The sequence below is a fragment of the Poeciliopsis prolifica genome, unplaced genomic scaffold, assembly GCF_027474105.1.
Source record: "Poeciliopsis prolifica strain line A6 unplaced genomic scaffold, Auburn_PproV2 SCAFFOLD011, whole genome shotgun sequence".
Taxonomy (NCBI): Eukaryota; Metazoa; Chordata; class Actinopteri; order Cyprinodontiformes; family Poeciliidae; genus Poeciliopsis; species Poeciliopsis prolifica.
The window spans coordinates 13260829-13285911 of NW_026562386.1; the positions used below are offsets into that span (position 1 = coordinate 13260829).

A 25083-nucleotide genomic window follows, 5' to 3' on the forward strand; every position below is an offset into this window, starting at 1 on the left:
TAAATCCCCCAAAAAAGATGTTTCAAGTTCTAACTTCAGAGCCTTGGAAATGTATCAAAAAATCACAAAATTATCAACATTCTGCAAAACTTCAATATTTAATGTAGGTTGTTTGTATTTATCCCCTTTACTTATGCATTGCTACATATCAACACAGCGCAACAAGCTGCCTTTACAATTTACTTAATTATAAAGTCAACCTATTTTGTGAAGGCCTTACATATTTATTAGAGAATATTAATCAGTAAACCACATCATGAAAACAGAGGGAAACACCAGACAAGTCAAAGTTGTCTGCAAACCTGCTAAGACAAGTTGATGACAAACCAGGCGAGGAGAGTCTGGTCTCCAATCTGACTGAACATTTTAGATTTAAAATAATAACGTCTTTCAGAAAAGCAACAAATTTCTAAACTGAATTTCAAATGTTTTAAAAATCAAGATGTGCTTTCATTTTCTATCATTTTTCACATGCCTGCAATTTTTAGTGAATCAATTTAGTGATGGATATTTGGTAGATGTCTCAGTCTACTGGAGGTTGTTCCAACTCATTACCTTCAGGGTCATCTTGGCGAGGAGCTCCTGCAGGTCCATGATGCCTTGCACCAGGCTCAGGAAATCGCTGCAGGTGGGACAGGCTCGATGGGCAAACAGGGCCAAACAAAAAGGGAAGAACAAAAAAGAGCAACAGAAAAACCTTCAGACAGAACTTTCACAACTTAATACAAGTAATCATCATTTGATTTTGTCTGTGGTGGCCACAGTAAAAAAAAAAACTAAATGAAGCTTGAAATGTTTGTGCTAAAATGTCTATGTTATGTTAGTGGTGGGTGTTTGTATCAGTATTGAAGCACCAGCATCTGATTGCCTTATTGATCAGAAACAAAGAGAAACAAAGCAGTGACCCTGGATCTTAATCTGTTTGACAGGAAACAAATTCAGAAACAAAGGAAGGAAAGAGACAGGCAACCAAATGAAAAACCAAACTGCTGGAGAAACAAAAAAAAGCATGTAATTACTGTCTGAAGTACTGTCATGAAAACAACACATGTAAAGGATAATTTTTCACACCCTCCCTTGTTTTTGATGATGCTGTCAAGATACTTACTGCGATTGAGATTTGGACACTGTGTGATGTAACCATTTGGAGCAAAGATCAGCTTCACATCCTGAATAACTCCCTGAAAATACAAACAAATACAATCACAAAGATGGATCATTAATTCGGCTAACCTGAAGCAAGATTAAAGTATGCGCAGTTTAAAAATTATTTTGCATTCTAAGATACCTAGAAAGCCTGAAAAAACTACAATTTATAGTTTTAAGGTTACAGACTAATGAGGTGAGTCTGTCCAACTGAATAATATCCATTCAGAATAAAATCCACCAAGAGAAAATGTAAGAACATTTATAGCATAACAGTCAGACAGATTGAAGTTTCTGAACTTCTCCAATTCAGCAAATAAAGTTCTGCTTGTTTTTTTGTTTGTTGTTGTTGTTTTTTTTTTACTAGTTAGGATTCAATTGGACCTGCGTAATCTGAAAAAAATCCAGCCTGGTGCAGAATTTTCAGAACACGTTTTCACCTCTAGAGGTTCTTCAATTACATCAGTGGCTGTTTTACAGTAAAGCAGAAACCTAACAAAGTGACTGGAAGTCAAAGTAAATTAATTTCTGAATTTTACGATTTCCTCAAGCAGTTCTTTCAAAATGTTTTCTATGGGCTCTAAAGTTCGTGAAAGGAACAAAAAATTAACTTAGTTTCAACTCAACACTCGAGATTTTTTTGAGATTTAGATGATTTTTTTCTGATGTTGCAGTGAATTTGGGGTTATAAAGGAGCATCTTTTAGCCTACTTACATTTTGTCAGATTCCAGCAACAAACATTATTCTATTATATTGAAGTAGTGCGGAAAAAAATTACACATTTAAAAAAAAAAAAAAGAACAAAAACATATATAGTTTAATTTAGTTTTAACCTATTGTAAACAAAATCATTTAACAGTCTGCCAATCACTCTGAAAGACAAGTGCTCTTCAGAAACTCATGACAGGTAAAGAGTATAGCGATGACCAGGCAACAGCAGCCTTTTACTGTGGAAAACGATGAGAATGAAACACCAGGGTGCCCACACACTTCGAAATCCAATATCATTTCACTTCTCCTTCAAAGTAGCTCCTGATAACACATTGGAGGGACATTAAAATTCACAATCTGCATCATCATGTCTGCATTATGTGTGTGTGAAATCCTATTTCCAGTACAGTTCCCTGTCCTGGATGCCTTTCTCTATACAGGCACATAAAGAGAGAGGCAGCCTCGAGGTTAGCAGACCTGCAGCACAGACTCACAACAAACACACAAGAATGTACCTTGTCGCTCACACACACACACACACACACACACAGGCAAAGTGAGCAGCAGATGGCGAGAAAGAGATTGGCAGTGTCGATCACAATGGAAATGAAGGTATAGATCGCAGAAGTCTGTTCCGCAGGTGTAATATAGGAGCCCTGACCACACATTTCTTTGAATGATCAGACGAGTATTTGAACTGAATACAAAAATACTTCCTACCCTCTTACAAGCTCAATATCTCTCTCGCACAGACTCAGCAGCAGTCAAAGAGCAGTACTTCTTGGAAACGATCTGCATGCTCCTATAAGGTTTTACTTTATATAATAATAAAAAAGAAAAAAAAAGAAAATGTAGCATCACATTTTCTTGTGGTTCTGAATTTGAGCTGATCCATGACATGAGCACTTGGTCCAAACCATCACTTTTCAAGAGGAGATTATAAGGTGGTGGCATTCAAGCAGTTGCTAATATTACTGACTTATTCAAGTATTAAAAAGTCCAGCTCATGCTTTTTTTTTTATTTTTACCCATCCAAACATAAATTAATTTAGTTGGCTGCCAAAATAAAACTAAATCCTTTAAATATATTTTTAATAAATGTTTCAATTTTGCCTTGAAATAGCATATGGTAAACTTTATACTGATGTTAAAAGGGCAGTATCATGTAAAATCAACTTTTGAGCTTTATAACATGTTATAACGTTATTACCTCATCAAAAACATACCTGGAGTGTTTTGATGGGTTCATGGATGTTTGAGAAATCCTTTGATCTCAATAGAAACTATGCAGTCGTACAAAATTAAAATTAAGCAGTCAGATTTCCTAAGTGATATTTGTACACATCTCTTTTTTTTAACCATTGAAGGCAACAGGAACTTGATTGTGTTATAAAATGATACTATGTGACTAGAAAACGCATAAGACTGCCCCTTCAAGAAATTTGATTGACGTTATATAAATTATATCCTCCAGAGAGGCACAGCTGCAAGAAATCTGCAGAGAGAATCCACCTACAAACAACCAACCTACAGCAGAGCCTTTTGACCAGTTTGTGTCTTGAAAATTTGGGTCTTTCCAATCTCGCCTTCATCCCTACCAAAACATGCTCAATTCCACAGTCATTACTGTGATGAAATATTAATTTAAAAAAATTATGAAGAGGCATTAGAAGATTACTTTTGTTTTTGTCACTCAAGACATCACACGTTGGTTGGCATCCTAGGGAATTTTCCAAAGGGCTCATAACCCAAATTATTGCAACCCATCATTTTATCTAAAGTAAAAAAACAAACACACACAAAAAAAGCTGGAAGTTGCCATCTCCAGGCTTCTGACCTAATAAATGCTGACACTCTAAAATCTTATGAAGAGTGACTTTCATAGAGTTAGGCTGTGTAAGAAAAAAACTTTTTCTTATAACTTTGTTGGTTTTCTTACAAAGTGAAGCTCTACACTTTTTTATCCACATTGCAAACATTTCTTTGGTAGAGGATGCCTATCCACCATCACTGCTTGTCATTGTAGCATTCGTAGAAAAACAGAAAACAGTTTGGAACACACATCACACATGTAGCAGCAACACATAGACCCTGTTCAAGCAAAACAAAAGCCAGGGTGCACAGCAGGCGAGCTCACATGCCAGCCATGGTCATCCTTCACACTCATACGCAGAGAAAATTTAGTTCTTTGGACATTCGCGGTCATTTTGTGTTTAAAAGAAAGTTGCATTTTGCATACTTAGAGGATTCACTGAATTCAGGAAATGCAATTTCTCTTGAAATTGGAGGTAAGGTGTTCAAATTAAGTTGAAGCCAAAATTAGCATTTCAAAAGAATAGAAGTTCTATGCTGTTCATTTGATAAGGTAAACTCCTTCAAAGTTCCAAAGTAAGTGGTTAGTTCATTATTGCTTTGATTCAAAAGTTGGAGAGAAAAGTTGGAGAGCTGAAGTAAACAAAGAAATTTTAAGTAATTCAGTCACATATTTTGAGATCAGATTCTTAAAAAGAAAAGACAAACATTTGGGAGAACAAATGATTAAACTCTGGATCCAATCACTGTGTACGGTACAGGTGAAGCTAAAAAAGAAGACAGTGTCATGCAAAATTTTTATATTTTTGTCACTCATTTCAGAACGTAAAACTTATAAATATCAGATTCATTACAAACAGAATTTAATTTTTAAAGTTTTTATTCATTCTAATTTGGTGATACTACGCCCTCACGATGTCGTTGTTGAAAGACAACATATTTGCAGAATGTTTCTCATAAAATACTCTTGCAACTACAATCATGCAGGGGAAAGTGCTTTTAATTAAACTTATTCATGTTTCTACTTCAAGTAACCTCTTTGATGGATTTCTGCAAAAATTTGCATAATGACAAGTCTGAAGTCTTGTGGGATATACATTACAGCAAAGAGAAAACAATTAAAATAGCTGACTGCTGATCAAGAGTGAAGTGACATTAAGCAAAACACGCAAAAAGCCGCCAGTTTGCTAAATCTGAAAGTACAGCAATGAAAATATGAAGTTAGAACAGAAACGTTCATAATTAAGACTCATTCGCTTGGTCAATTAACCCTGAACACAGTGTTTGTTTCAACAATTTGTACATCTGCAAGGAAAAATGTGAGAAGAAATGTAACAACAATCCATGTTTTCTATCACATGATGTTCACAAGCAGAAGCCCTTTTCAAAATGAATAAAATTATTTTTTGTTGCAAAAGCAATCTGTTCATCGTGTTTCCCAGAAGTCACAATCTGCCTTGCAAAACCAACCAAAATCTTCAATGAATTTTGTTCTGATAGACCAAAACATGGCAGAAAATATTTGTCAGCTATTTGTCAATGGACGGAACATTTTTACAATTATCTAAAAAGTGTGGCGTGCATTTTTATCCACCTCTTTTTACTCTGACACTGAATTCAGTGCAACTATTCAACTTCAGAAATTGGCTATAAAATCAATAGATTTTGTGTGTCGTGCAGTCAGAAGCCCCTTTGCTTTGGGTTCTGGGTTCGAATGTTAACTCAAAGAGAATTTAGAGAGACTGGGGTCAGTTTCTGTAAATTGCCCTTAGACATGTACGCACGGATGTCTGTGTGTGGCTGTTTGCCCTGTGGGTTTCTGTGATGGACTGGTGAGTGCGACGTGCCCTTCCTCTCCCAATGACTGCTGGAGATAGGAGCCAGCCCCACTGCAACCCTGCCCAGATAAGCGGCTGTAGACAATGGATGGACGAATGTTATCATTTGTCACTGGTTTTACACTCTTCTGTGTTGGTCAGACACAAAAGGATTAGGAAATACAAATACTGTTTTGCAAGGCACAGTGTATAAATCTAATTTGTAGATGCACCAATAAAACTTAACTGATGTAAGTAAGAGAATGGATTTCGTCTTTTAGAGTTCAACATTTTTTAACATTGCTTCTTCATGGTTCAAACCACAGAGTTTATTGTATGATGCTGATGATGAAAAGATTAAATTCAACTAATCTGAGCAACTCTGCAAAGGAGAATGCACACTGCACAGAAACATTTAGCTGATCTCTCTATCATTGTCCATATAAGAATAATTATCATCCAGTGGTGCATGAAGCGGAGCATTTCACCAGAGTGCTGGCTTCAAACAAGCATGCTGTGTCCCTGAGGAGCAGCAGGCTTGGCACAATGGATTTTAGATAAAGATAATTTATTACAGTTGCTCCCTCAAATGGAGAGTCTCCCAGGAGGAGAAAGGGAAAAGGAGCATCTTCAAGCTCTGCCAAGGCTCAGAATGTTTTATTTAAAGGCCTAGTTAGCTCATCTTATCATTATCCCTCTCAAGTCCTGAGTAGGATGGACTGCACCTGCTGCTTTATTTCAACTCCTATCAACTGTGTTACATTCATAGCTCGTGGCTATTTTTCCTCTTCCCTTCACCTCTTGCTTCTCAATGGTCGCTAAGCCTTACACATGCCTCCTCATCTTTTACAGGTTAAACTGAAGTGTAATTTGCCACAGTATGGAGAGAATAGTAAAAAGATGCATACCTGCAATCTTAAATCCTTCCACAACTCCAATGTTTGTGATTTCCTTAAAGTCTGATAAAAAGTCCCACTTGATTTAACAAACTTTGGATGTCTTTTCCTTTTTACATTTTCCTTTTATGTCTTATTACAAAATCCAACTCGCCTTTTTCCATGTTTTCAAGTTTCCGTTTGACTATTTAATACTCTCAATCAATACAGCGGAGAACACCTTGCAAAAACATCTTCTAAAATGTAAAAATAACAAAAAAGTAAAACAGGAAGATGGAAGGCATTTTAAATAAAATGTCAACCTGAAAGGAAAAGATCCTACTGGAATTCTAAACTATTGTTGATATTCTGAGACTCTCCTACAAAACATTTATATTCAGGTTCAAAATTGTGCTTTTACCACAATAAAAATCTAACCAGTATGAATATAAATAAATATTCTGTGTAAGAAGATTTAAAGTAATTTTATTCCCAAAGTAGTTTCTACTGGTACATCAAAAGGAGCCAGTTGATCAAGGTGCCTCCTCTGGAGGTTTTCCAGGCGTTTCCCAGTGGAAAGATACTGCCTGAAATAAGAAAGGCCTTGGGAACTGGAATGAGATGGAGTGGGACTGGACTGCTTCCCAGTGACATCCTCCAGTTGTCTGGGGTTCCCTGCTGGACCTGTTACTCCTGTGACCCAAGCTCCTGAAGCAAAACAGTGAAAGGCTTCTGCATTTTTATTCCTTATGCTTGCTGCAAACCAGTTGTCCCTTGGGATATGAATACAACTCACCTGAAATGAAGGATGGGGTTTTATAGGCTTCTTAGGGACAAACCTAATCAACTTGTGCCTCAGGTTTTCAACAAAAAATATATATTCACAAAGACCAGCTACACAATACCAAAGCACAGCTTTCAGTGAACAAAAAGTTTTGTTCGCCTAAACATACAAAAGCAACTTAACCAAAGAAGAGATTACTAGGGTAGCCATCTTTGATGAACCATCCTAAAATTAAAAGATGTAATTTAAAAAATATATTTTTTTAAAATAAATGTGTTGTGTTTCCATTACAAATGTGTGCCAAACTGTCCAAAAATCACAATTTTGTAATTTTCTCCATTAAGTGAGAAACACAGAATGACACAGGAATAAGTTTCTTCTTGAGATAAATCATGCCACATTCTGCAACTGGGTCTTGTTGTTTTCTTTGTGATTTGTGCCAGTGGCAACATCTGGTTGTTGATCATGTGACTTGCGAGATGAAAAAAAAAGTGTGTCTATTACAGTTTTGATAAAGATGAAAATAAACACCCACCTCTACTGCTATTTTTTCTTTATCACAAAACAAGTTTTTATTTAAATTGGTTTGTTTCCATTGAGCAAATTTATTTCAAAAAGGCAAATTTCTCAATAGAAATGCAGCTATTGACAATTAGGAAAAGGATTAAATCTGATTTATGCATCAAAATCAATACCTTAAATTGAGAGTATGCCTTTTACATAGCAGAGGCATGTAAAAAATAAATAAATAAATGAAGAAAATAAATCTGCTGCTGTTTGTAAAGCTTGAATATACAAAAACATTTTCTAAAAATAGCACAAAAAGCAATTTGTGTTGCAAAATCAGAACGGTGTGCTGGAACTGTCACCAGTCATTTCCCTTTACTGCCACACTGAAGAATGACCCGAGTGATTTTCCAGAGATGTATATTGGTACTTTCAAAACAAGCTGCAGCTCAAAATGGCCCTTGTGATACACTAAACAGCAGCACCTTGATTTAGTGTGTTACCAGGGCAGCTGTCAGCCGAGAGACAATGATACTAGAACGAACCTGAGGGGAAAATTTCCTCATTCGCTGTCACTTCACACGGGGTTCCGCTCTTTCACACCATCTGTCAACGCACCTGACATCACGTTGAACTGCTGCGTGCACATGTGCACCAGCACATGCTTGACATGACTGAAGGAAAGGAAGTGGCTGATTGAAATGTTACATTTAAGACTAGCATGTCGCAGTTTTCTCAGTTTTGGCGAAACAGCAGACAGAAAATAAAAAGAATCAAAGGGGGAGAGCTGGAAGACGGACAGTGCTCCAGTGCAGCAACAATAGTTTTAAAGCATGGGGAGGAGAAATAATTTTCACCGCAGTGGGGCTTTGCAGTTAATCAATATGTTACAAAAGAAAAATAGAAAGCTCACTGATTGCATGGCAGGTGGGAGGGAGAGCTATGAATATCAAAACTGTGTGCATGTCCTGGTTCGGCTCTCCCATGTCCCCTGCCAGCTGTGAGTGCATGCAGAAGCCTGAGAAAATGAGTAACAATTAGAAATTGACAACATTGTGATGGCCTTGGGAATAAGCATTTCAAAGCTCACGCTGAGCTTTGTGCAGTTTCTCTGAGCCCCCAGCACTTCTGTTTCAGAATTTTATTCCTGTGTTTCTTCCACACACACACACCCACACCTTTTTGCAAATTTGTTCAATTACACCAGGCGTTACTGAATGTGAAGCAGGTTCAGTTACAAGCAGAATGTAAGTGTGTGCGTGCTGTACTGGGGGAGGAAGCTTACCTTGAACAAGCCGTGTTTGTGGCTGTGTTGGCCTAGCCACACTCCACTGCCTAAGGTGAGCTCCATCTGAGGAGGGTCTATCACCCGCTCGTAAATCCTGCCAACAACAAACCAGAGAAGAAGGTTATGTTAACGACATAGGCTCAAACACATTTTTTTCTTTGCTTGATCTTGTTCTGACAGGAACACTGATTCAATGCAGCTGAGCACCAAGATAAATCCAACAGAATATGCCAAAGTCTTTGTCTCTTCTCTTCTTACTTAAAGAGAATGTTGAGCAGAAGCTGCTTTCTCCAAGCACGACAGCCAGTCTGAACCCTCAGCTCCAACACACTATTATTATTATTAGTATTATTATTATTATTATTATTAACTGGACCTGAGATCTATGGAGGATTATCCGCCCAACTCCTGACGCAAACATAAACGGGCTTTATTACACTAAACATTGCACCAATGCTTTCTGCTCTAAGGTGAGTTTAATATTGAAGTTTGTCCTTCACTTTCCTCCAACTCTGAGCCATACACGCCTTATATTGGAAGATTATTTTTGCTTTTGCTTTTTGTTCAACCATAATGACCATATGCACAGTTTCCAATGTGTTTGTGACAAAGATGTGTGTGATTTTACAGAAATAACAATATAAAATTTAAGTATTCAGGAAATACTATGTGACAAAATAAATTATTAATTGATGAAAAGACAAAGTGAGACTTTTGAGAGAAAAAGATTTATGCCAACTATTCTTGCTGGCATTAAAAAAAAAGCATTTCAATGCATTTAACCTCATTTAATCACAATACCTAAGTACTCAAAAATGATCAGCGCTGATGACACCTTAAATGAACAATTTCTCCTTAAACATCAAGAAATTGATAAAGTTGAGGAAGCATCCAGAAAAAAGCTAAAAAGAGTTTTTTGAAAGAACTGTGATTAATCTTTCCCAACACCTTTCCTATTAATTTGCAAACCACTTTGTCTCATTATTGTATCCATCGCTATTAAAATTATTCACACTTTGTCTCTTCACATTCTGCTCTGCTCTGTGTGCGGCAGACCGATTGATAAGAACACAAAAACAGAGTGCAAAGAGGTCCAGATGGACAGCAGTTACCGGCTCTGCTGGAGACAAGTGGGAATGTTTGGTCGATCAAACCAATTGAGTCCAGCTCATTTTGACATTTCATGCATTTGAAGATTTGCCAACTGACTTTTACAAGTGCAAATATGAGCCTTTTGCCACAGGACATTTCACACCGACAACACATCAATTTGTATCCACCTCTGATGTGTTTGGACCTGCTTCAACAGCCGATGATTTAAAGAAAGCTTCTGTAAACTACTCACAATCAAACTGTGAGCAATTTTGGTTTTGTGAATTAGATAAATTATTTGCTGTGACAGAAAAAAAAAACAGTTGGGGGTCAAAATGTTTCATATTTTGAAAAGCCCAAGAATGAATCAGAATGACAATTTGTGGAAAAAAGGTGCAACATAAAATTATTAACTGTTAAATGAAATTATACCATACCTTATGTCTATAATTCACCACACTACTTAAGAACAGTGTGAAATAAGCTGGCATACAATGGATGATTACATGAGTAGAAAACACAAACAAGTGGTAGTAAAAATTTACCCTTTTCTGCAGCAGAATTATTATCTTTTTGATGTAATTTCTCTGTAGTTATTTTTTATGTTTACATAAAAAATATCAAAACCTTCCATTGAAGAGTACGGAAAATAGTTTACAGCTGTAGATACCCGTTTCAGTGGCACAATCAAGTTAAAATAGGATGAAATATGTCTTGCTAAATAAGATATTTCACACAACGTATGATGTAATAGTCTTTTAACATTATGCAACGTTAAGGCTGCAGTATGCAACTTTTTTATGAAAAAATTTTTCTATACATTTGTTGAAAGTAGTATGAGACAGATAATCAATGAAAAAACCCATCAAGCTCCTGTGCCTTCTCCCAGTGCTATCTCCAAACAACCAATCAGAGCCAAGAGGAGGGTATTAGTGCTGTCAATCACCCTCTGTGTGGTGTTGCTTATACCCATTTTCACCCCTCTTGCTCTTTGCTATGCTGCAGCTAGCAGAGCCTACAGTGAATGCTCAGGCTAGTTAGCATGCTCATCAATAAGAGGATTAGCAATTTTTGTAATGGTTAGCTGTTCCTCTGCCTTTGGCACATTTAGTAGAGAGTACATGACGTTGATTGACAGCGTCAAGACCCTTCTTCTGGCTCTCATTGGTTGTTTTTGGTCAGGAGTGATGCATTTCAGTACAATTGCACACAGGAAGGAGATGGAGAAAACTGAAACATTTTTTATAAAAGTTACATGCTGCATCTTTCATGATTAAGATGTTTTAAAGTTTGAAGGCTGATTTCTGACCAGCTACAAGATTACATTCCTTTTTAGAGTGGATGATAAAGTTGGCGTTACAACCAAAAATAATGAAACTTTGCCTCTTTGCATATCAGTTCTTGTCCCTCTTACAGCCTTTTTATATTTCCCACATACACTGCATGTACAGCTAAATAATACTTTATAACATTTAAATCTGAAACAACATTGTCTCTTATTCAATTTTGCTCGATTTGAGAAAAAAGCTGACATCTAAATAGCCTGTGGCGTATGTGCATGGCATTAAGAGGAAATGACACTGCATGAAATCCAGCACTGCTGTGTAATTTTATCTATGTTATTAGCTGCATTTAATATTCTCCTTTTGCCATGGAAGCTGTGTCACAGTGAATTTAGAGACTTCCTGCTGCAGCTGATATACTTTGTAAGCATTAAATACAAAAAAGATACAATGTAATAAAAGGGGAAGCTCTGTGTTTGAAAATGAGATTAGTACTGCAAATGATCCTCTGAAGAGTATAAACGAAGCAGATAAGTGATTCTTTTAAAATAAAGAATAAGTCTGTGAAATGTAGCAGATTTAATTTTTCATTACATATTAGGAAAAAAACTAGTACTGGGAAAAATATTCATCCAGTATGAATTTTCTTTGGTAGAGGTGAAACAAATATTCTTTTCTGCAATATTTGTCTGGTGTTTAGGAACAGGCCCTAAACACCAGAGCAATAGAGGCCCAGATCTACCACACCAGAAAAGACCCAAGGTGCAGGTTGTGCAAGGAGGCCCCTGAGACAGTTCAGCACATAACAGCAGGGTGTAAGATACTGGCAGGGAAAGCATACATGGAACGACATAACCAAGTGGCAGGCATAGTGTACAGAAACATCTGTGCAGAATATGGACTGGAAACCCCGAGATCAAAGTGGGAAACACCCCCAAAGGTGGTGGAGAACGCCAGAGCTAAGATCCTGTGGGACTTCCAGATCCAGACAGACAGAATGGTAATGGCGAACCAACCAGACATTGTCGTAGTGGATAAACATCAGAGGAAAGCCGTTGTGGTAGATGTAGCAATACCAAGTGATTGCAACATCAGGAAAAAGGAGCACAAGAAACTGGAGAAATACCAGGGCCTCAGGGAAGAACTGGAGAGGGCCTGGAAGGTGAAGACCACAGTGGTGCCTGTGGTCATCGGGGCCCTCGGGGCAGTAACCCCCAAACTGGAGCAGTGGCTACAACAGATCCCAGGAACAACATCAGACATCTCAGTCCAGAAATGTGCAGTCCTTGGCACAGCCAAGATACTGCGCAGAACCCTCAAGCTCCCAGCCTCTGGTAGAGGACCCGAGCTCAGAGGATAAGACCACCCGCGGTGGGTGAGAAGGGATTTTATATATATATATATATATATATATATATATATATATATATATATATATATATATATATATATATATATATATATATATATATAGTATAAGATCAAGTTCATTTCAGACATGCAGGAAACCAGTGAGTCCACATATAAACTGACAAAAAGTAAAATAAAAATAAAAAAAAAGAAGTCCAGACTTAAACATGTTTTAAATACTGTCAGGATGCATTTAACCTTAATAGTAAAGCAAAAAGAAATGAAAGAAATTTGTAAATACTTTTTCAGAACATTTCAAGAATATTTGTGCATATTTACAATGACCACATGCTTCTTTATCTAGAAAGTATTGAAGCAATTCTGTATCTTGAAAAGAGTTGTCCATTAATTCCTGTTTTACTGTCAAAGATTGTAGGGAGGAAATTTCTAGCTTTCATTAAAATCAACACAGTAGGAAGGAAATTACTAATCAATTAGAGCTTGTTGAACATGGAGTGGTTTGCAGTGAGTGTGTCACACAGTGAAGCCACTTTAACCACCCTCATAACTTCATCCATAACCAGTAAAATGGGTCAGTTCTGCTCCACTTTCGCACTGGTCTTATATGCCTTTTTTAATGACTGTGTGTGTGAGAGAGGCAGAGACCCACATATCGATAAGAGAAGGCAGGTGCAGAACTACTCACCATCATTTATGTGACTGCAGAGGCTGGAACAAGGAGAAAAACCCCCAGCTGTGGAAAGCAGTGCCTTATGTCCAGACTGAACTGTGGAAGCACCGTATGGTGGACTGTATAAATCCACTTAGTGCACTGTATTTATTTTGTTGACAGTCCATTTCAGAACAAGCTGTCAGACCGCCTCGTTTTGGACTGATTTACAGACCGAGTAAAAAAGAAAAAAAATGCATTCAATCTTGGACTGCGAGTATTTCAGCCAGTAAACTAACTTCCACAAGCTATTTATATGCCACAGGTGACAGCAAGTTAAAGAATATAAATAAACAGAAAGTCACAAACAACAAATATAAATAAAAGAGTGCCACAAGCTCCGAAAGCAGGGCTCAGTTCATTTAGGTGTATGGCTGTCTTCAAAATGTTGCTTTAAAATAATAATTTTAGTCTTCACTACATGCTAAACATTTGTTGGCTACATTAAACAACGGGCTACTTTCAATTGTCACTCAGTTGAGTAGTGGACATTTCCTGTCATATTTCTGTCTTTCCTCTAACAAAGAAAGATGAAGTTTTAGATCCAGAACCTTTTTTTTTTCCAGCATGATTTCAAATGTCTTAGTATTATCCTTTTGCCATGGAAGCTGTGTCACAGTGAATTTATTCCATCACTTTATTCATGCAATCAAAAAGCCCATGCAGAAACATGTAAGAAGTTAGAATTATTACTTACCCTCCAAGGTGCTTCTACTTAAGCTGTCTTAGGTAATGCTATGAACTTAAAACTAAAAACAAAACCTAAAATAATTTTGAATGAGTGAATGAAACACATATTTCTTTCTGAGATTTTCTTTCCAGGAAACTAAAATAATTTATGTATGAGCAGCTTAATAATGCCAATATATTGTAAGCATTATATACCCAAATCCCCATCACGCCACTTTTCCTTTGTGGGAGAAAATTATGCTCACTAATTCTATTGCGGCCATTATAGCAGCCCTGACTAGTTAACATCCATTTACTGAAACAGAATATCAATTTCAGCTAATTTACTGGTAAATGTTCTACTTCGCTCAACAAACATGGCTAATGATCAGCACATTTGGGAATATAAATGGTGCTCTTTCTGCAATGTTGGCTTGTAGTCCATTCAGTTGCAGCAGCAGAACTGAGTCAGTGTCAAAAATTTATATTTTCTTGCTCCACAGAATTTTCAAAAAGGCCCTATATGTCTCAACTTAAACAACCTTACTATTTTCTAACTCAGAGTTAGAAAATGCAAACTTAATTTGAACTGAATTAAATACTGCACTTTTATGGTGCAGTATTTAATTGGGATTCTTGCAATTTATTTCTTTTTCATCTGCGTTTGAACTCTGTTTTATTTATTAATTAGTTTGATTTTTTACTAAGCTTGGCACTGTTATGTTGCATGGGGAGTGTCAAGTGATAGTATATCTTTACTCAAGATATACTACATCAATAAATAAAGTCTTCAAAACTTTGTTGTTGTTTTTGTTTTTTGGACTCCAATTTTTATAAATGTTTCTGTTTTTTGTTTCTTTTTATGCTAAAAATGTCACTATGCATCACAGCCAAATGGCTCCACTTCGCTCATGTTACACTAATCTTGTTGTTATTCAGTAAATGTTATAACTTTTGCAACTCTTTTTTGACATTAACTTAACAATATAACTGAAAAACTTATAGCCTGAGATATATATATTTACCTTTGCGGTGTGAACTAAACTCAATGTGACCTTAGTGGCCGAAGGAGATTTGGAAGTTTGGCAGCTGCCTTGAATGATTTTCACTTATGAACAATCTGTTTCACAGGAGAATGGTGGAATCCAAATTGGGTGGAAATGGTATCACGGCTCTTTTCAGATTGATATGCTCTAACAATTCCTCCTTCAACGCCATTGCTGATGTATCTAAAGCTAAAGCATTTAACAGAGCTGAATGCTTTAGTCCCAGAATCCAACAAAACTTTGATCTTACAAAAGATACTGAGTCAGTGATGGTAGTAACTGGCTGCTTCTCTGAACCTTTTATTTCCAATTGTATTACAGAAGCACTTATTTTTTGTCAAAATTTCAGATTATAAAACCCCATGGCTGGTTGACTTTATGCCAAAACAAACTTGAGATCTGTTGTGGATTAGATATTTGCATTAATATTTCAGGTCTGACAATAAATCTTAAATTCTAATGAGAATGTTCACCTTTAACAAAATACGATCGTCGACTTACATTTTACTGTGACTGTAGTTATTGATGATGTTAGTACTGATTTGCAAAACTCTAAAAGTAAATCACATTGAATTCTTTCCTGCAATATTTGTCATAAATATCTACATTAATTTGCAACACGTGAATTGTTAACTTATAAAGCTTTTGGTTAGGAAGAGAAGAAGTAAACGGGTCATTTAATCACTGGAGATTTAACTCAAGCATCTTGTTTGTCCTTCTAGTTTTACAATAATTCATAATTATTGACATGCTTGATGTAGAAAAACCATTTAAAGGTATAGGTTCTGTATGTTGGCGATCACTGGTAAAACTTGGATAAGGAAGATGTCCAAACGAATTAGAAAGGAGCAAATTAACTTTCCAAGTCACGCAAGATTATGACTTTTGTGGCTGAATAAAGTAGGAGCAAAGAGCTGTTTTACTTTAGACAGAGGAACCTGTATTTAGCCAGCTGTCAATGAATCCCTGCAGTAAGTACTTCTAAGAAGGACATCTGTCAGTCTCTCTCTCTCTCGTGCTGCTAAAGTTCTGTGACTGAGGCAAACAGTACTAGGTCACCTCAAAGTAGAAATCCACCACACCCAGCGGGAGGAAGACATTAAAATCATGCTCAAACATGACAGGCAGAGAAATTTATAATGCAAATGAGATTATTTTTCTAATTTAAAGTCGGTTCAATATATTTTTTTTCATACCAAGTCATGCCAAAATGTAAGGCAAAATAAAAAAAATGCAGACGCAAGAAGCCAAAGAAGAAGTGGAGCATTCTCTTTGGGAGAAGAAGGCAAAGAAACCATGACGATGAAAGTGGAACATATTCTTTTAAGATGGCAGATGTATCATGTTTAATGGATAAAACGACCCAAATTTCTGCTACTGAAAGGTTGCTTCCGAGTATAGAACTGGCGTTACCTGCAGTATGTAGATGAAAATAGAGTCTAATCTGGATTTGTCATCAAATTCCCAGTAGAACTATATGCCTGCTTCCTCGCTGTGTCAAACGTGTAATTGCCTCACCTCGGGAATGACCTTATCGTTTGATAGAAGTTTCTATCCATTTCTGATAAGGCACAGATAGTCTGGCTAAAGACATATTCTTATATAAAAAGAATGGAGTGTGGTAAGAGAGGGATGTATCATTGTGTCCCCTGGGTCTCCTTGGCACACACAGCTCTCTTTGCTTGCCACATGCGGCTCGTACTAGTCTGCCTGATGCAGGTGGGCTGGACCCTGCTGAGCTTGACAGAGGAAGGAAACAGTAATGACACACTTTATCACACTTGACACTAAACAGTGAACCTTTGACAGAAGAAAGCCATCAGGTGGCCCAGGAACTTTAGCTTGGTTTATGAAAACAAAGTCTGATACAGTGATAAAGGACAATGCATGTTGCAGGAGAAAAGTAGCACTTTTCTTTCTTTGTGTAAATAACATCTCTGAATAACACGCCTCAACTCACAATCGACATTATGAACCAGTAACGACAGTGCTGACTCAGTCCACCAATATACTGTTTTCTATTTCATCTATTTAGTTTCAATTTACTCAATATATACATATAATCAGCAGTCAAATGCAGAGGGCAAAAACTTAATTCTGTTCATTTATATCCTAATCCCACATCCAGGATCTACATTTGAAAACAATATTCAACAAATTATAATCTTATTTCTAGTTGGATATTTCCAAAACTACTTTAACAAAATATTTTCAATGCAGCAAAACAATCTCCAGTTCCTTAAATATATTTTAGAAAGGCTGATGGAAGGTAAATCTGGAAAATACAGGGCAATTATGACGACGTGCAACACATTTACCACTTCATGTATTCCAACAAAATGTTGCATTTCCTCTTTTGGTTTCTGCACCGCCACCATCAGTTTTAGCCTGTGATTTGGATGACAGTAATCAGCTAATCAGGAAGAGAGAAGAGTTTCTGTGTTCAGCACATCAAACCACCAAACATCCAGCCTAAGATATAATGTCATGCTGGCATAAAACTGCTTATGTTTTGTTTATGAGCCGATATGTGACTGTTGTCATTCTACTGTTAAAACCTTTTAGCCACTGCTTACACCTTTTTCTCCTCCTTTTTGCAAAATATAATATCAAAACTTCATTGTGACAGGGGAACAAATAAACACCACATTATAAATGCATCCAGAAAAAAAAAATGCTTCGTTCACACTTCTATCAACGAGCACAGCTGGAGTGATGCACAAAATTAACTGAACTACTGCCAAGCTGCGGCGGCCAAGATCGAGTTATAGTGTTGGTATAAACCAGCCTGAAAAGATCCAACTTTAATTTTTTACATGCATAATCATGACCGTTACAGATGGGCAACATGTCATGTACTGGCCATCTGAGTTTAGGCTGTTTTTTAACGTTGTTCAGAAGTGAGAAGCACAAAAAAGTTGTAGTAACACTTCAAATAAAAGTAAAAAATAACCATCCAAGAAATTTCTCAAGAGTGAAAAAGTATTTGGTAAAATATCTACTCAAGTACTGAATAACTTTTTAATATTTAAAAATGACATCAGATGAGTCAAAATATAAAGTGAGAATTTTATTGGTTTAAGGATGAAAATGGCAATAATTCATGTAAGTAACAAAAAGTTTCATTCAGTAAAAAAAAAATCTTATGAAACTAAAAAAAACTGCACGTGTCTGGTGGATTTTTGGTTAAAACATGTTTGTGTTTCATTTAACAGATAGGATCCAGAAATTTTACTCAAATAAGAGTAGCATCACTTCATAAAAATATTAAAGTAACAAGTACAGTGTAGTGTAACTACTCCTAAAATTACATTTACATAAAAGTTACTCAAATAAATGTAACTGGGTAAATGTAGCTAACTACTACCACTTTGGCTGTGGCTCCATGTGTGAAGGTGACACAATGAGGAGGGCTAAGTGAATGCATCCAGTCAAAAAAGAAAGAAGAAAGTCTAGATATCTCCCACTTCTTCATTGACATTTAAAACTGCCCTTCATCAGGCTGCCAGCGTTACTCCAACAGATCTGCAGGAGCTGCTGCAGTGAAAGTGCAAATACTGATTTATATAAATGATGGTTATTTTTCCGGATCCAGTGATCTGAACCCCAAAGGCTATACATGTTCTGTGTGGTGTCACCATAAATTCTCTTACTCTGTTTCAGTGGAACCATCCAGTACTTCACCGTAGAACTGTATCTCAAGCCCAAACCCTTCTAATGCCACCAATGTCAAGGTTACGGAAGGCATCGTGCAGCATTGCTAACCTGATTTCAACTCATTATTATTCTTTGAGCCTAACCCTTCTCTTGGCAGGGGCATTGCCAGGTAATGAAGTAATGAATGGCTGCTGCTCTGCTGAGCGGTGCTGGCTCTGCCCTTCACAGGAAATTAAAATGTTACACCTGAATTCTTCATTCGGGGTATGGTTTCGAATTGTTCATGCATGGTTTGATCACGACCTGTGTCACTACATTTTATCACATTTATATTAAAACATCATTTCATTTTACTGAACAGCAAAACATATAGGAAGGCGAGCTGACATTTTGTCTGAAGTTCAGTGTCTTTACAAATCTGTCATTAATCTAATGTACCATTCTATTATAACAGCCTTTTTCTTATCATAATGATAGTACTGGCCAGGCTCATGAGCTGCTTAGCAGGTAGGAGAAAAAGAAATGTACCTTCCAGCTGACTGATTTTTTTAATGAGCAAAGTAGGAATGTCATTTTCTGGCTGGTGGATACAAAAGCACCACAAGTGGATTCTTTAAGGTGGAGAGCTTTTACAACCTATACCATTTTTCATTAGTGGAAAGTTTAAAAAAGTAAACACTTCATTGCTCACACTGACCTTCATAGCATCACTATCATTTCTCAGGTATTTCATTTTTTATTTACATATGATCTCATCTTTAAAATAGCTTCATTTTGCATCACAATTTTCATAAAATAGTAAAAAAAAAAAAAAATCACAAAAAAGAAAAATAGTTGATAAAAAAAATCCATCTTATTTTTTAAATGCAAACTTTTAGAAGTATCACAAGGGTAGACAATCCTTTGAACTCATGCATGATTTACATCATGCACAATTTATTACAACAGAGATCAAAACTGATCAACTTTTTTAAAAGCTTATTAGAAAATCATTTAGCACAACTACATAGAGGAAGAGAAAAAAAAAGTCAAGGTCAAAGTAGGCAACAGGGTTGGTTGAAAAATTGAAAGCAGGTCTTTACATAATAAAGCACACACCGATGCAATCTGATCTGTGGAAATGTGTTCAGGGTAGCAACGTGCAAGAGGGAGTTGAAGGTTTAAGAGGAAAAAGAAAAACACTGGCTGTTGGCAGTTCATTGCTAATGAAACCCATAACAACTCCTCTTTGAGTCACAAATGTGGCCTATTTGGCTATAACTATGTCTTAAACATTAATGTCCCCAGATGATTTATGGGCCAAATGAGGTGAGTAATGTGGATCTGTATGCATTGTTAGCAAAGCTCCTGGTGCATTCAGGCCACGTAAAGTCTTCTGCAATAACACGTTGTTATGCGGAACTTGAATCTGCTGCTCTAATATGGATGAACCCGGTATCCACTGGCCTCCATCCATAATTATAGAACAAAAATATTACTCATGTAACTACACTTTCCAGAAGGAGAAGAAGAGAGAACAAAACATATAGTATGAAATATTATTGTTCTCACTGAAAATACCTCTAATGTTTGATTGTGATGGCCATTAGTTAGGCATAAAATTACTGGATGTCTAAGATATCACCCGGATACAAACATTGGTTTACTAAACTGCATGGCCATCTGTGCCAAACAAAGCTGTGATTTTAACCAGGTAGTTGAGGCACTAATATCCCACAAAAAATTACCTTGAAACAGAGCTTACACTGTTGTCTACTATTCATCAAATGAGCCCTCACCATTAGACAGAGAGAGAAATATCACACCAAGAATATTTACTCAAAGGTTTGGCAGCAGCTGCATTGGCAGGAAAGACAAAAGCTGATTACATAATCCTCTGACTGCAATTATTGTAACTGTGTAATACAGAGGATGGACAGCGCAAAACTAATATAACCTTTATAGCGTTTCAGATGTAAAAACAAAAGGCTAAAAATAGACATTAAGCTGCAGCCTGACAGGAAACTCCAGCCTAATTGATCAAATCTATCAAAGACTTCGCACTCTGAAAGCACTCAGGTTCTGGTGGGTGGGGATGTGTGTCACTCAAACAAAGAAGGACTCAGACAGCAACAAAAAGTGTTATCACAGTTCCAAGCACTCCCCTTCTTATGATTGTTCCTGCAGCTGAGAAAGTCATCAGAAACTCCACATGATGTATGTAAAGTCTGGAGTTTACCACCAGTTCCCTCATCAAGAAAAACTTATATGTGACTTTAAAACGATGTCCCTCCTTCAGAGGAACCAAAGTCTATAACTAGGGTGAACAAGTCTCTTCCTTAAGGACTAGTGTCCTACAAGTTTGGGATGTTTCCACGCTCCAGTACAAATTATTTAAAACATGGATGACATGGTATAAGAACAAAAACAGTTTCAGTTTGATCTGTGGGAGCAGATCTGAATAAATATACAGGCCACAGACCCCCAGGGGCTAAGATTGCCCCTCTCTGCTCTACATAGGCTTCCTCAGTGCTAACAAGTAAAGAGTAGCTGATTTTGACTTCCTGTGGAGGTTATGCACACTAGACTGTTGGTAGAGATTTGTTCATCACATGAAAACTTGTACAATCAAAAGGTTAAATGATATAATATCAGTCATCTTGACAAGATATCCCAGAAATGCATTTGTTCCAAATAGTTTAAAATGAGGTAATGAAACAGCAACTCAGTCCTGAGACAAGCTTGATATGCACATGACCAAACATATAATCTGTTGACTCTGGCATAATGTTGTGCAATAATTTATAAATCAAAAAATTATTTTCCCACAAGCTAAATTCTGTTACAAGTATCAGGGTCACAAGACAAAGGTTGCCAGTCCGTCAAAGTTTTTCAGGTTTTTCTAAGCAAACCAGAAAAAAAACTTCACAAGAACATACTCGTATGTAATGGTTATTTCATCATCAGCTACCCTGAATGTCTGGAGAATCAATGCATCTAGAAAGAAAAACAAACTCAGGACAGAATATCTCTTCGTATTTCTGTCTGTAATCTAGTAGCAGTAGAAAAAACTAAGTGTTAGCCATTCAAGGTTTTCATGAGTTAAAATTAATGTTTGGGAAAAAATAAATAAAAGGATAGCTCCCTTTAATAATAAGATAAAAACCTCGAGTAATCAGAAAAATATTTCAAATTAAAAATAATTTGTGATTGTAATGTGACGATGTAAAATAACTGAAGGGGAATGAATATTTCCTCAAGGCGCCGTGTAAAACCAGTAACTAACTTTTGTTTTAGTTTATGATTTTTGACAAACTTTTTTAATTCAACTAATTATTATGCCATCTTTAGCCTCGTTATTCATGCTCTTAGTCAAACAAGTGTTATACATTGTACTTGGTTTTAATTTAGTATTTTTAGTGTTGGACTAAATAATATTTAATCACAAAACAACAAACTATAAAGAAAATGTTACAAGTTTTTAGATCATGTTTTTTAAGCTTGTTTTTTTATTTACAAAATAGGTATTTTAAAATATTTGTTAATATTTATTGCATTTTGTTTTCCATTTTGTTCACTTCCTCTTATTTCTACTATGTTTTCATTTCTCGTGAAGGACAAGTTGAGAGTTTTGCAGTGTTTGTTGAACACTTACTGGATCAAACATTCAGGAGCAAAAACTGAAGAAAGAAAAAGAAAAGTAATATTTTCACAACATCCAAACCTTTGAGGTTTCATTACCTTTCTGTTTATGAACACATCATCACTGCTGGATATTCTCTCTTTGATTGTGCTTGCATCAAGACAAGGGCAAGTCTTGTAAACGAACTAGATAGCATGATCATGTCTAACTTGTTCCCATGACAACATATAAAAGTCTTTTATGTTTTAAAAAAAAAAAAGACTTAAAGAGAAAATTAACCTTGTGATAGGAGTTTTTACCCAACCGTAATTGTATTCTTGGGTCTGTTTTGTCTCAGTTTGTTTTGCAATGTCCTCTTCAGCTGCTCTAGCAGAGCAAAACAGCAACCTAATCTGCTAACTCTAAGGAGGGAAATCAAAAACATAATGTGCATCTTGAAAACAATTGAAATTATCACTTAGTTTAATGTAATGTCTTCTTTATCACCCATTAGAGAATTTTTAAAAAATAAGATTTAAGGGTGTGTATCCATCAAAGTTTCTCATGTTCAGCCTATTCTGCTTTTTCATGATATTAAAATAATGAGTGAGAAGCTCTGATGAGTTGCTTTTTGTTATTGGTTGCTTTTGTTTGAGCATATTTTTGTTCTGCACCCCTGAAAGAGAAGCCTTTAAGGAAAAACAACTTACTTTTAACTCAGTGCTCCTTGAAGGTTGACTTTCATATCACATCTAAAGATCACACATGCAGAGGCCTGGCAGCGCTGGGTACCAAATAGGAAGAGACACCAGAGAGAAGCACAAAAAACAGCAGCAGGAGCTAAAAATTTAAGACTGCAGCAAAAGCTTCTGGGAAACGCAACCACTCTGCTAATAAAATGACCTTCAAGTAATGGACAGCAACATGGTGAACAGATGGAGCAATTAACTCCAACTAACTATCACCTTCCAAAACAAAAAGGATAATCTGAGTGTGTGAACAGCTTCCAGGTTTCCAAGAGGAGAAATGTAGAGATTTCAGTGACATATTACAGTTCTGTGGGCTTTTGACCTTGTCTTTGCAGCATTATAACCGCCAGCAATAACTGACAAATGTGTGTGTGGGAGGAAAATGACCTACAAGTATGCACCAGCAAAAAATATTTAAACTGACAGGTGTATGTGAGGGACAAAGAAAAAATTATTCTGTATGACGGCGCAGAGTACAGCCATTTTCACACTGTGTATTGAGCATGAAGTGTTTGTTCATTTGCGTATATGTCATCATTTCTGAATGTGTGGGTTGTTTACTGATATGAACCCAAAATGCTCTGGGAAGAAAGAAACAGAGACAGAGAGAGATAGAAATTAGGTTATCATTTGGACAAGTAAACAGTTTTTTTTTCTGTGTATAGTGAGCAGAGAGAACAGGGTTTTTAAAATCTGTGCACTGATTAAATTTTCTGGGAATTTTTTTGTATTAAACAGGAAAAACAAAGCTTATGTATTCTGACTGATATTTGAGGGCTCTTTAAATAATGTCTGAAATCTCATTTACTGAGGAACTATTCTGTGTTGAACCTGTTGCTGTCATGAAGTGTCATTCAGTAAATTATGACACTTTTCATGCAAGTTGTAATGGAACTTTGTATTAAAAGTGACATTATTTCCTGAATGACACTTTATGACAAGTCATAAATATTTATGAAGATGACTTCATCTTCATCACAGTTATGCTATGTTCATGACAGTATCATGTCAGTCTTATGCGCTTCAAATAAAGTGCTACTCATTTCAGTTTTTTATATAGTAGGACTGGTCAGAGCTTTAATTAGATTTAAATCTGAGATTGAAAACAGCACTTCCTGTGAAATGTCCCATTGGCTTCATTTAAGAATCAAGTGAAAATCACAGGCATTAAACAACTGAAATAGTTCAGATGTACAAAACATTAAAAGAGCCAATAACATGACATTCAGTTTTGCCATAAAATTATCATTTAGTAGAGCATTGTAAACAATTGGAAAATAAAAAAGGAAAATAATCTTCATGAATACACTGATGAGTTCTGAGACAAGCCACATTAATCAATGAAAAATAGAAACATAATTACAGGCAGAGATTGAATGGCGTCAGATAAGATGAGAATGAATCCAGAGGAGAAAGGAGGACCAGACAGTACACACAGGTACATAATTAGTCATGTCTGGGATGAAACACCGATGTCAAGAGGTTCCAACTACGATGCCTCCCCCAAGCAATCTGGATCCATTACTGGAATATTTTATTTCAGGTCACTTCCAGGTAGCCACGATGTGACGATCAGAGCAAACAATGGAAACGAAAGCAATTTGCGACAGTAAAAGGTGATGTCTGGCTTTTGACTTGTGTTTCAGAAACAACTTAATTTGAAGATAGTTTATGATATCAAACTCAAACTTGACTTCATGGGATTTTAGTTAGTGTCCTGGAAATTTCTTACAGTTTCCCTTGAGCTAGAAAGAGAGCTGTAAGTGGAAAATCTTGCTATGTTTGGAACAGAGACATAAGAGCTAATTGCTTATACTTAAAGAGGGAGCTGAGAAGGGTAGAAACAGTTAGAAATGCCTAAACAGCTTCTGGTTTGCATTAAGTTTAAATTAGCTGATTAATGTTAGACTTTGAACCTGCTAAGTTTTCTATTTAAATCATCACAATGACATGACACCACAATCT

The 25083-nt window shown here is 36.4% G+C and overlaps 1 protein-coding gene across 1 annotated transcript in view; it reads right to left on the bottom strand.

The window, feature by feature from the left end:
• LOC129364136 (protein kinase C-binding protein NELL1-like) overlaps positions 1-25083 on the bottom strand; it is a 201828-nt gene that overhangs the window by 130332 nt on the left and 46413 nt on the right. Inside the window, exons 5-7 of the mRNA XM_055036587.1 lie at positions 8939-9035; positions 1109-1181; positions 556-638 (exon numbers count right to left, since the gene is read on the bottom strand). Coding sequence (XP_054892562.1) covers positions 556-638; positions 1109-1181; positions 8939-9035 — 253 coding nt within the window. The remainder of the gene's footprint in view (positions 1-555; positions 639-1108; positions 1182-8938; positions 9036-25083) is intronic.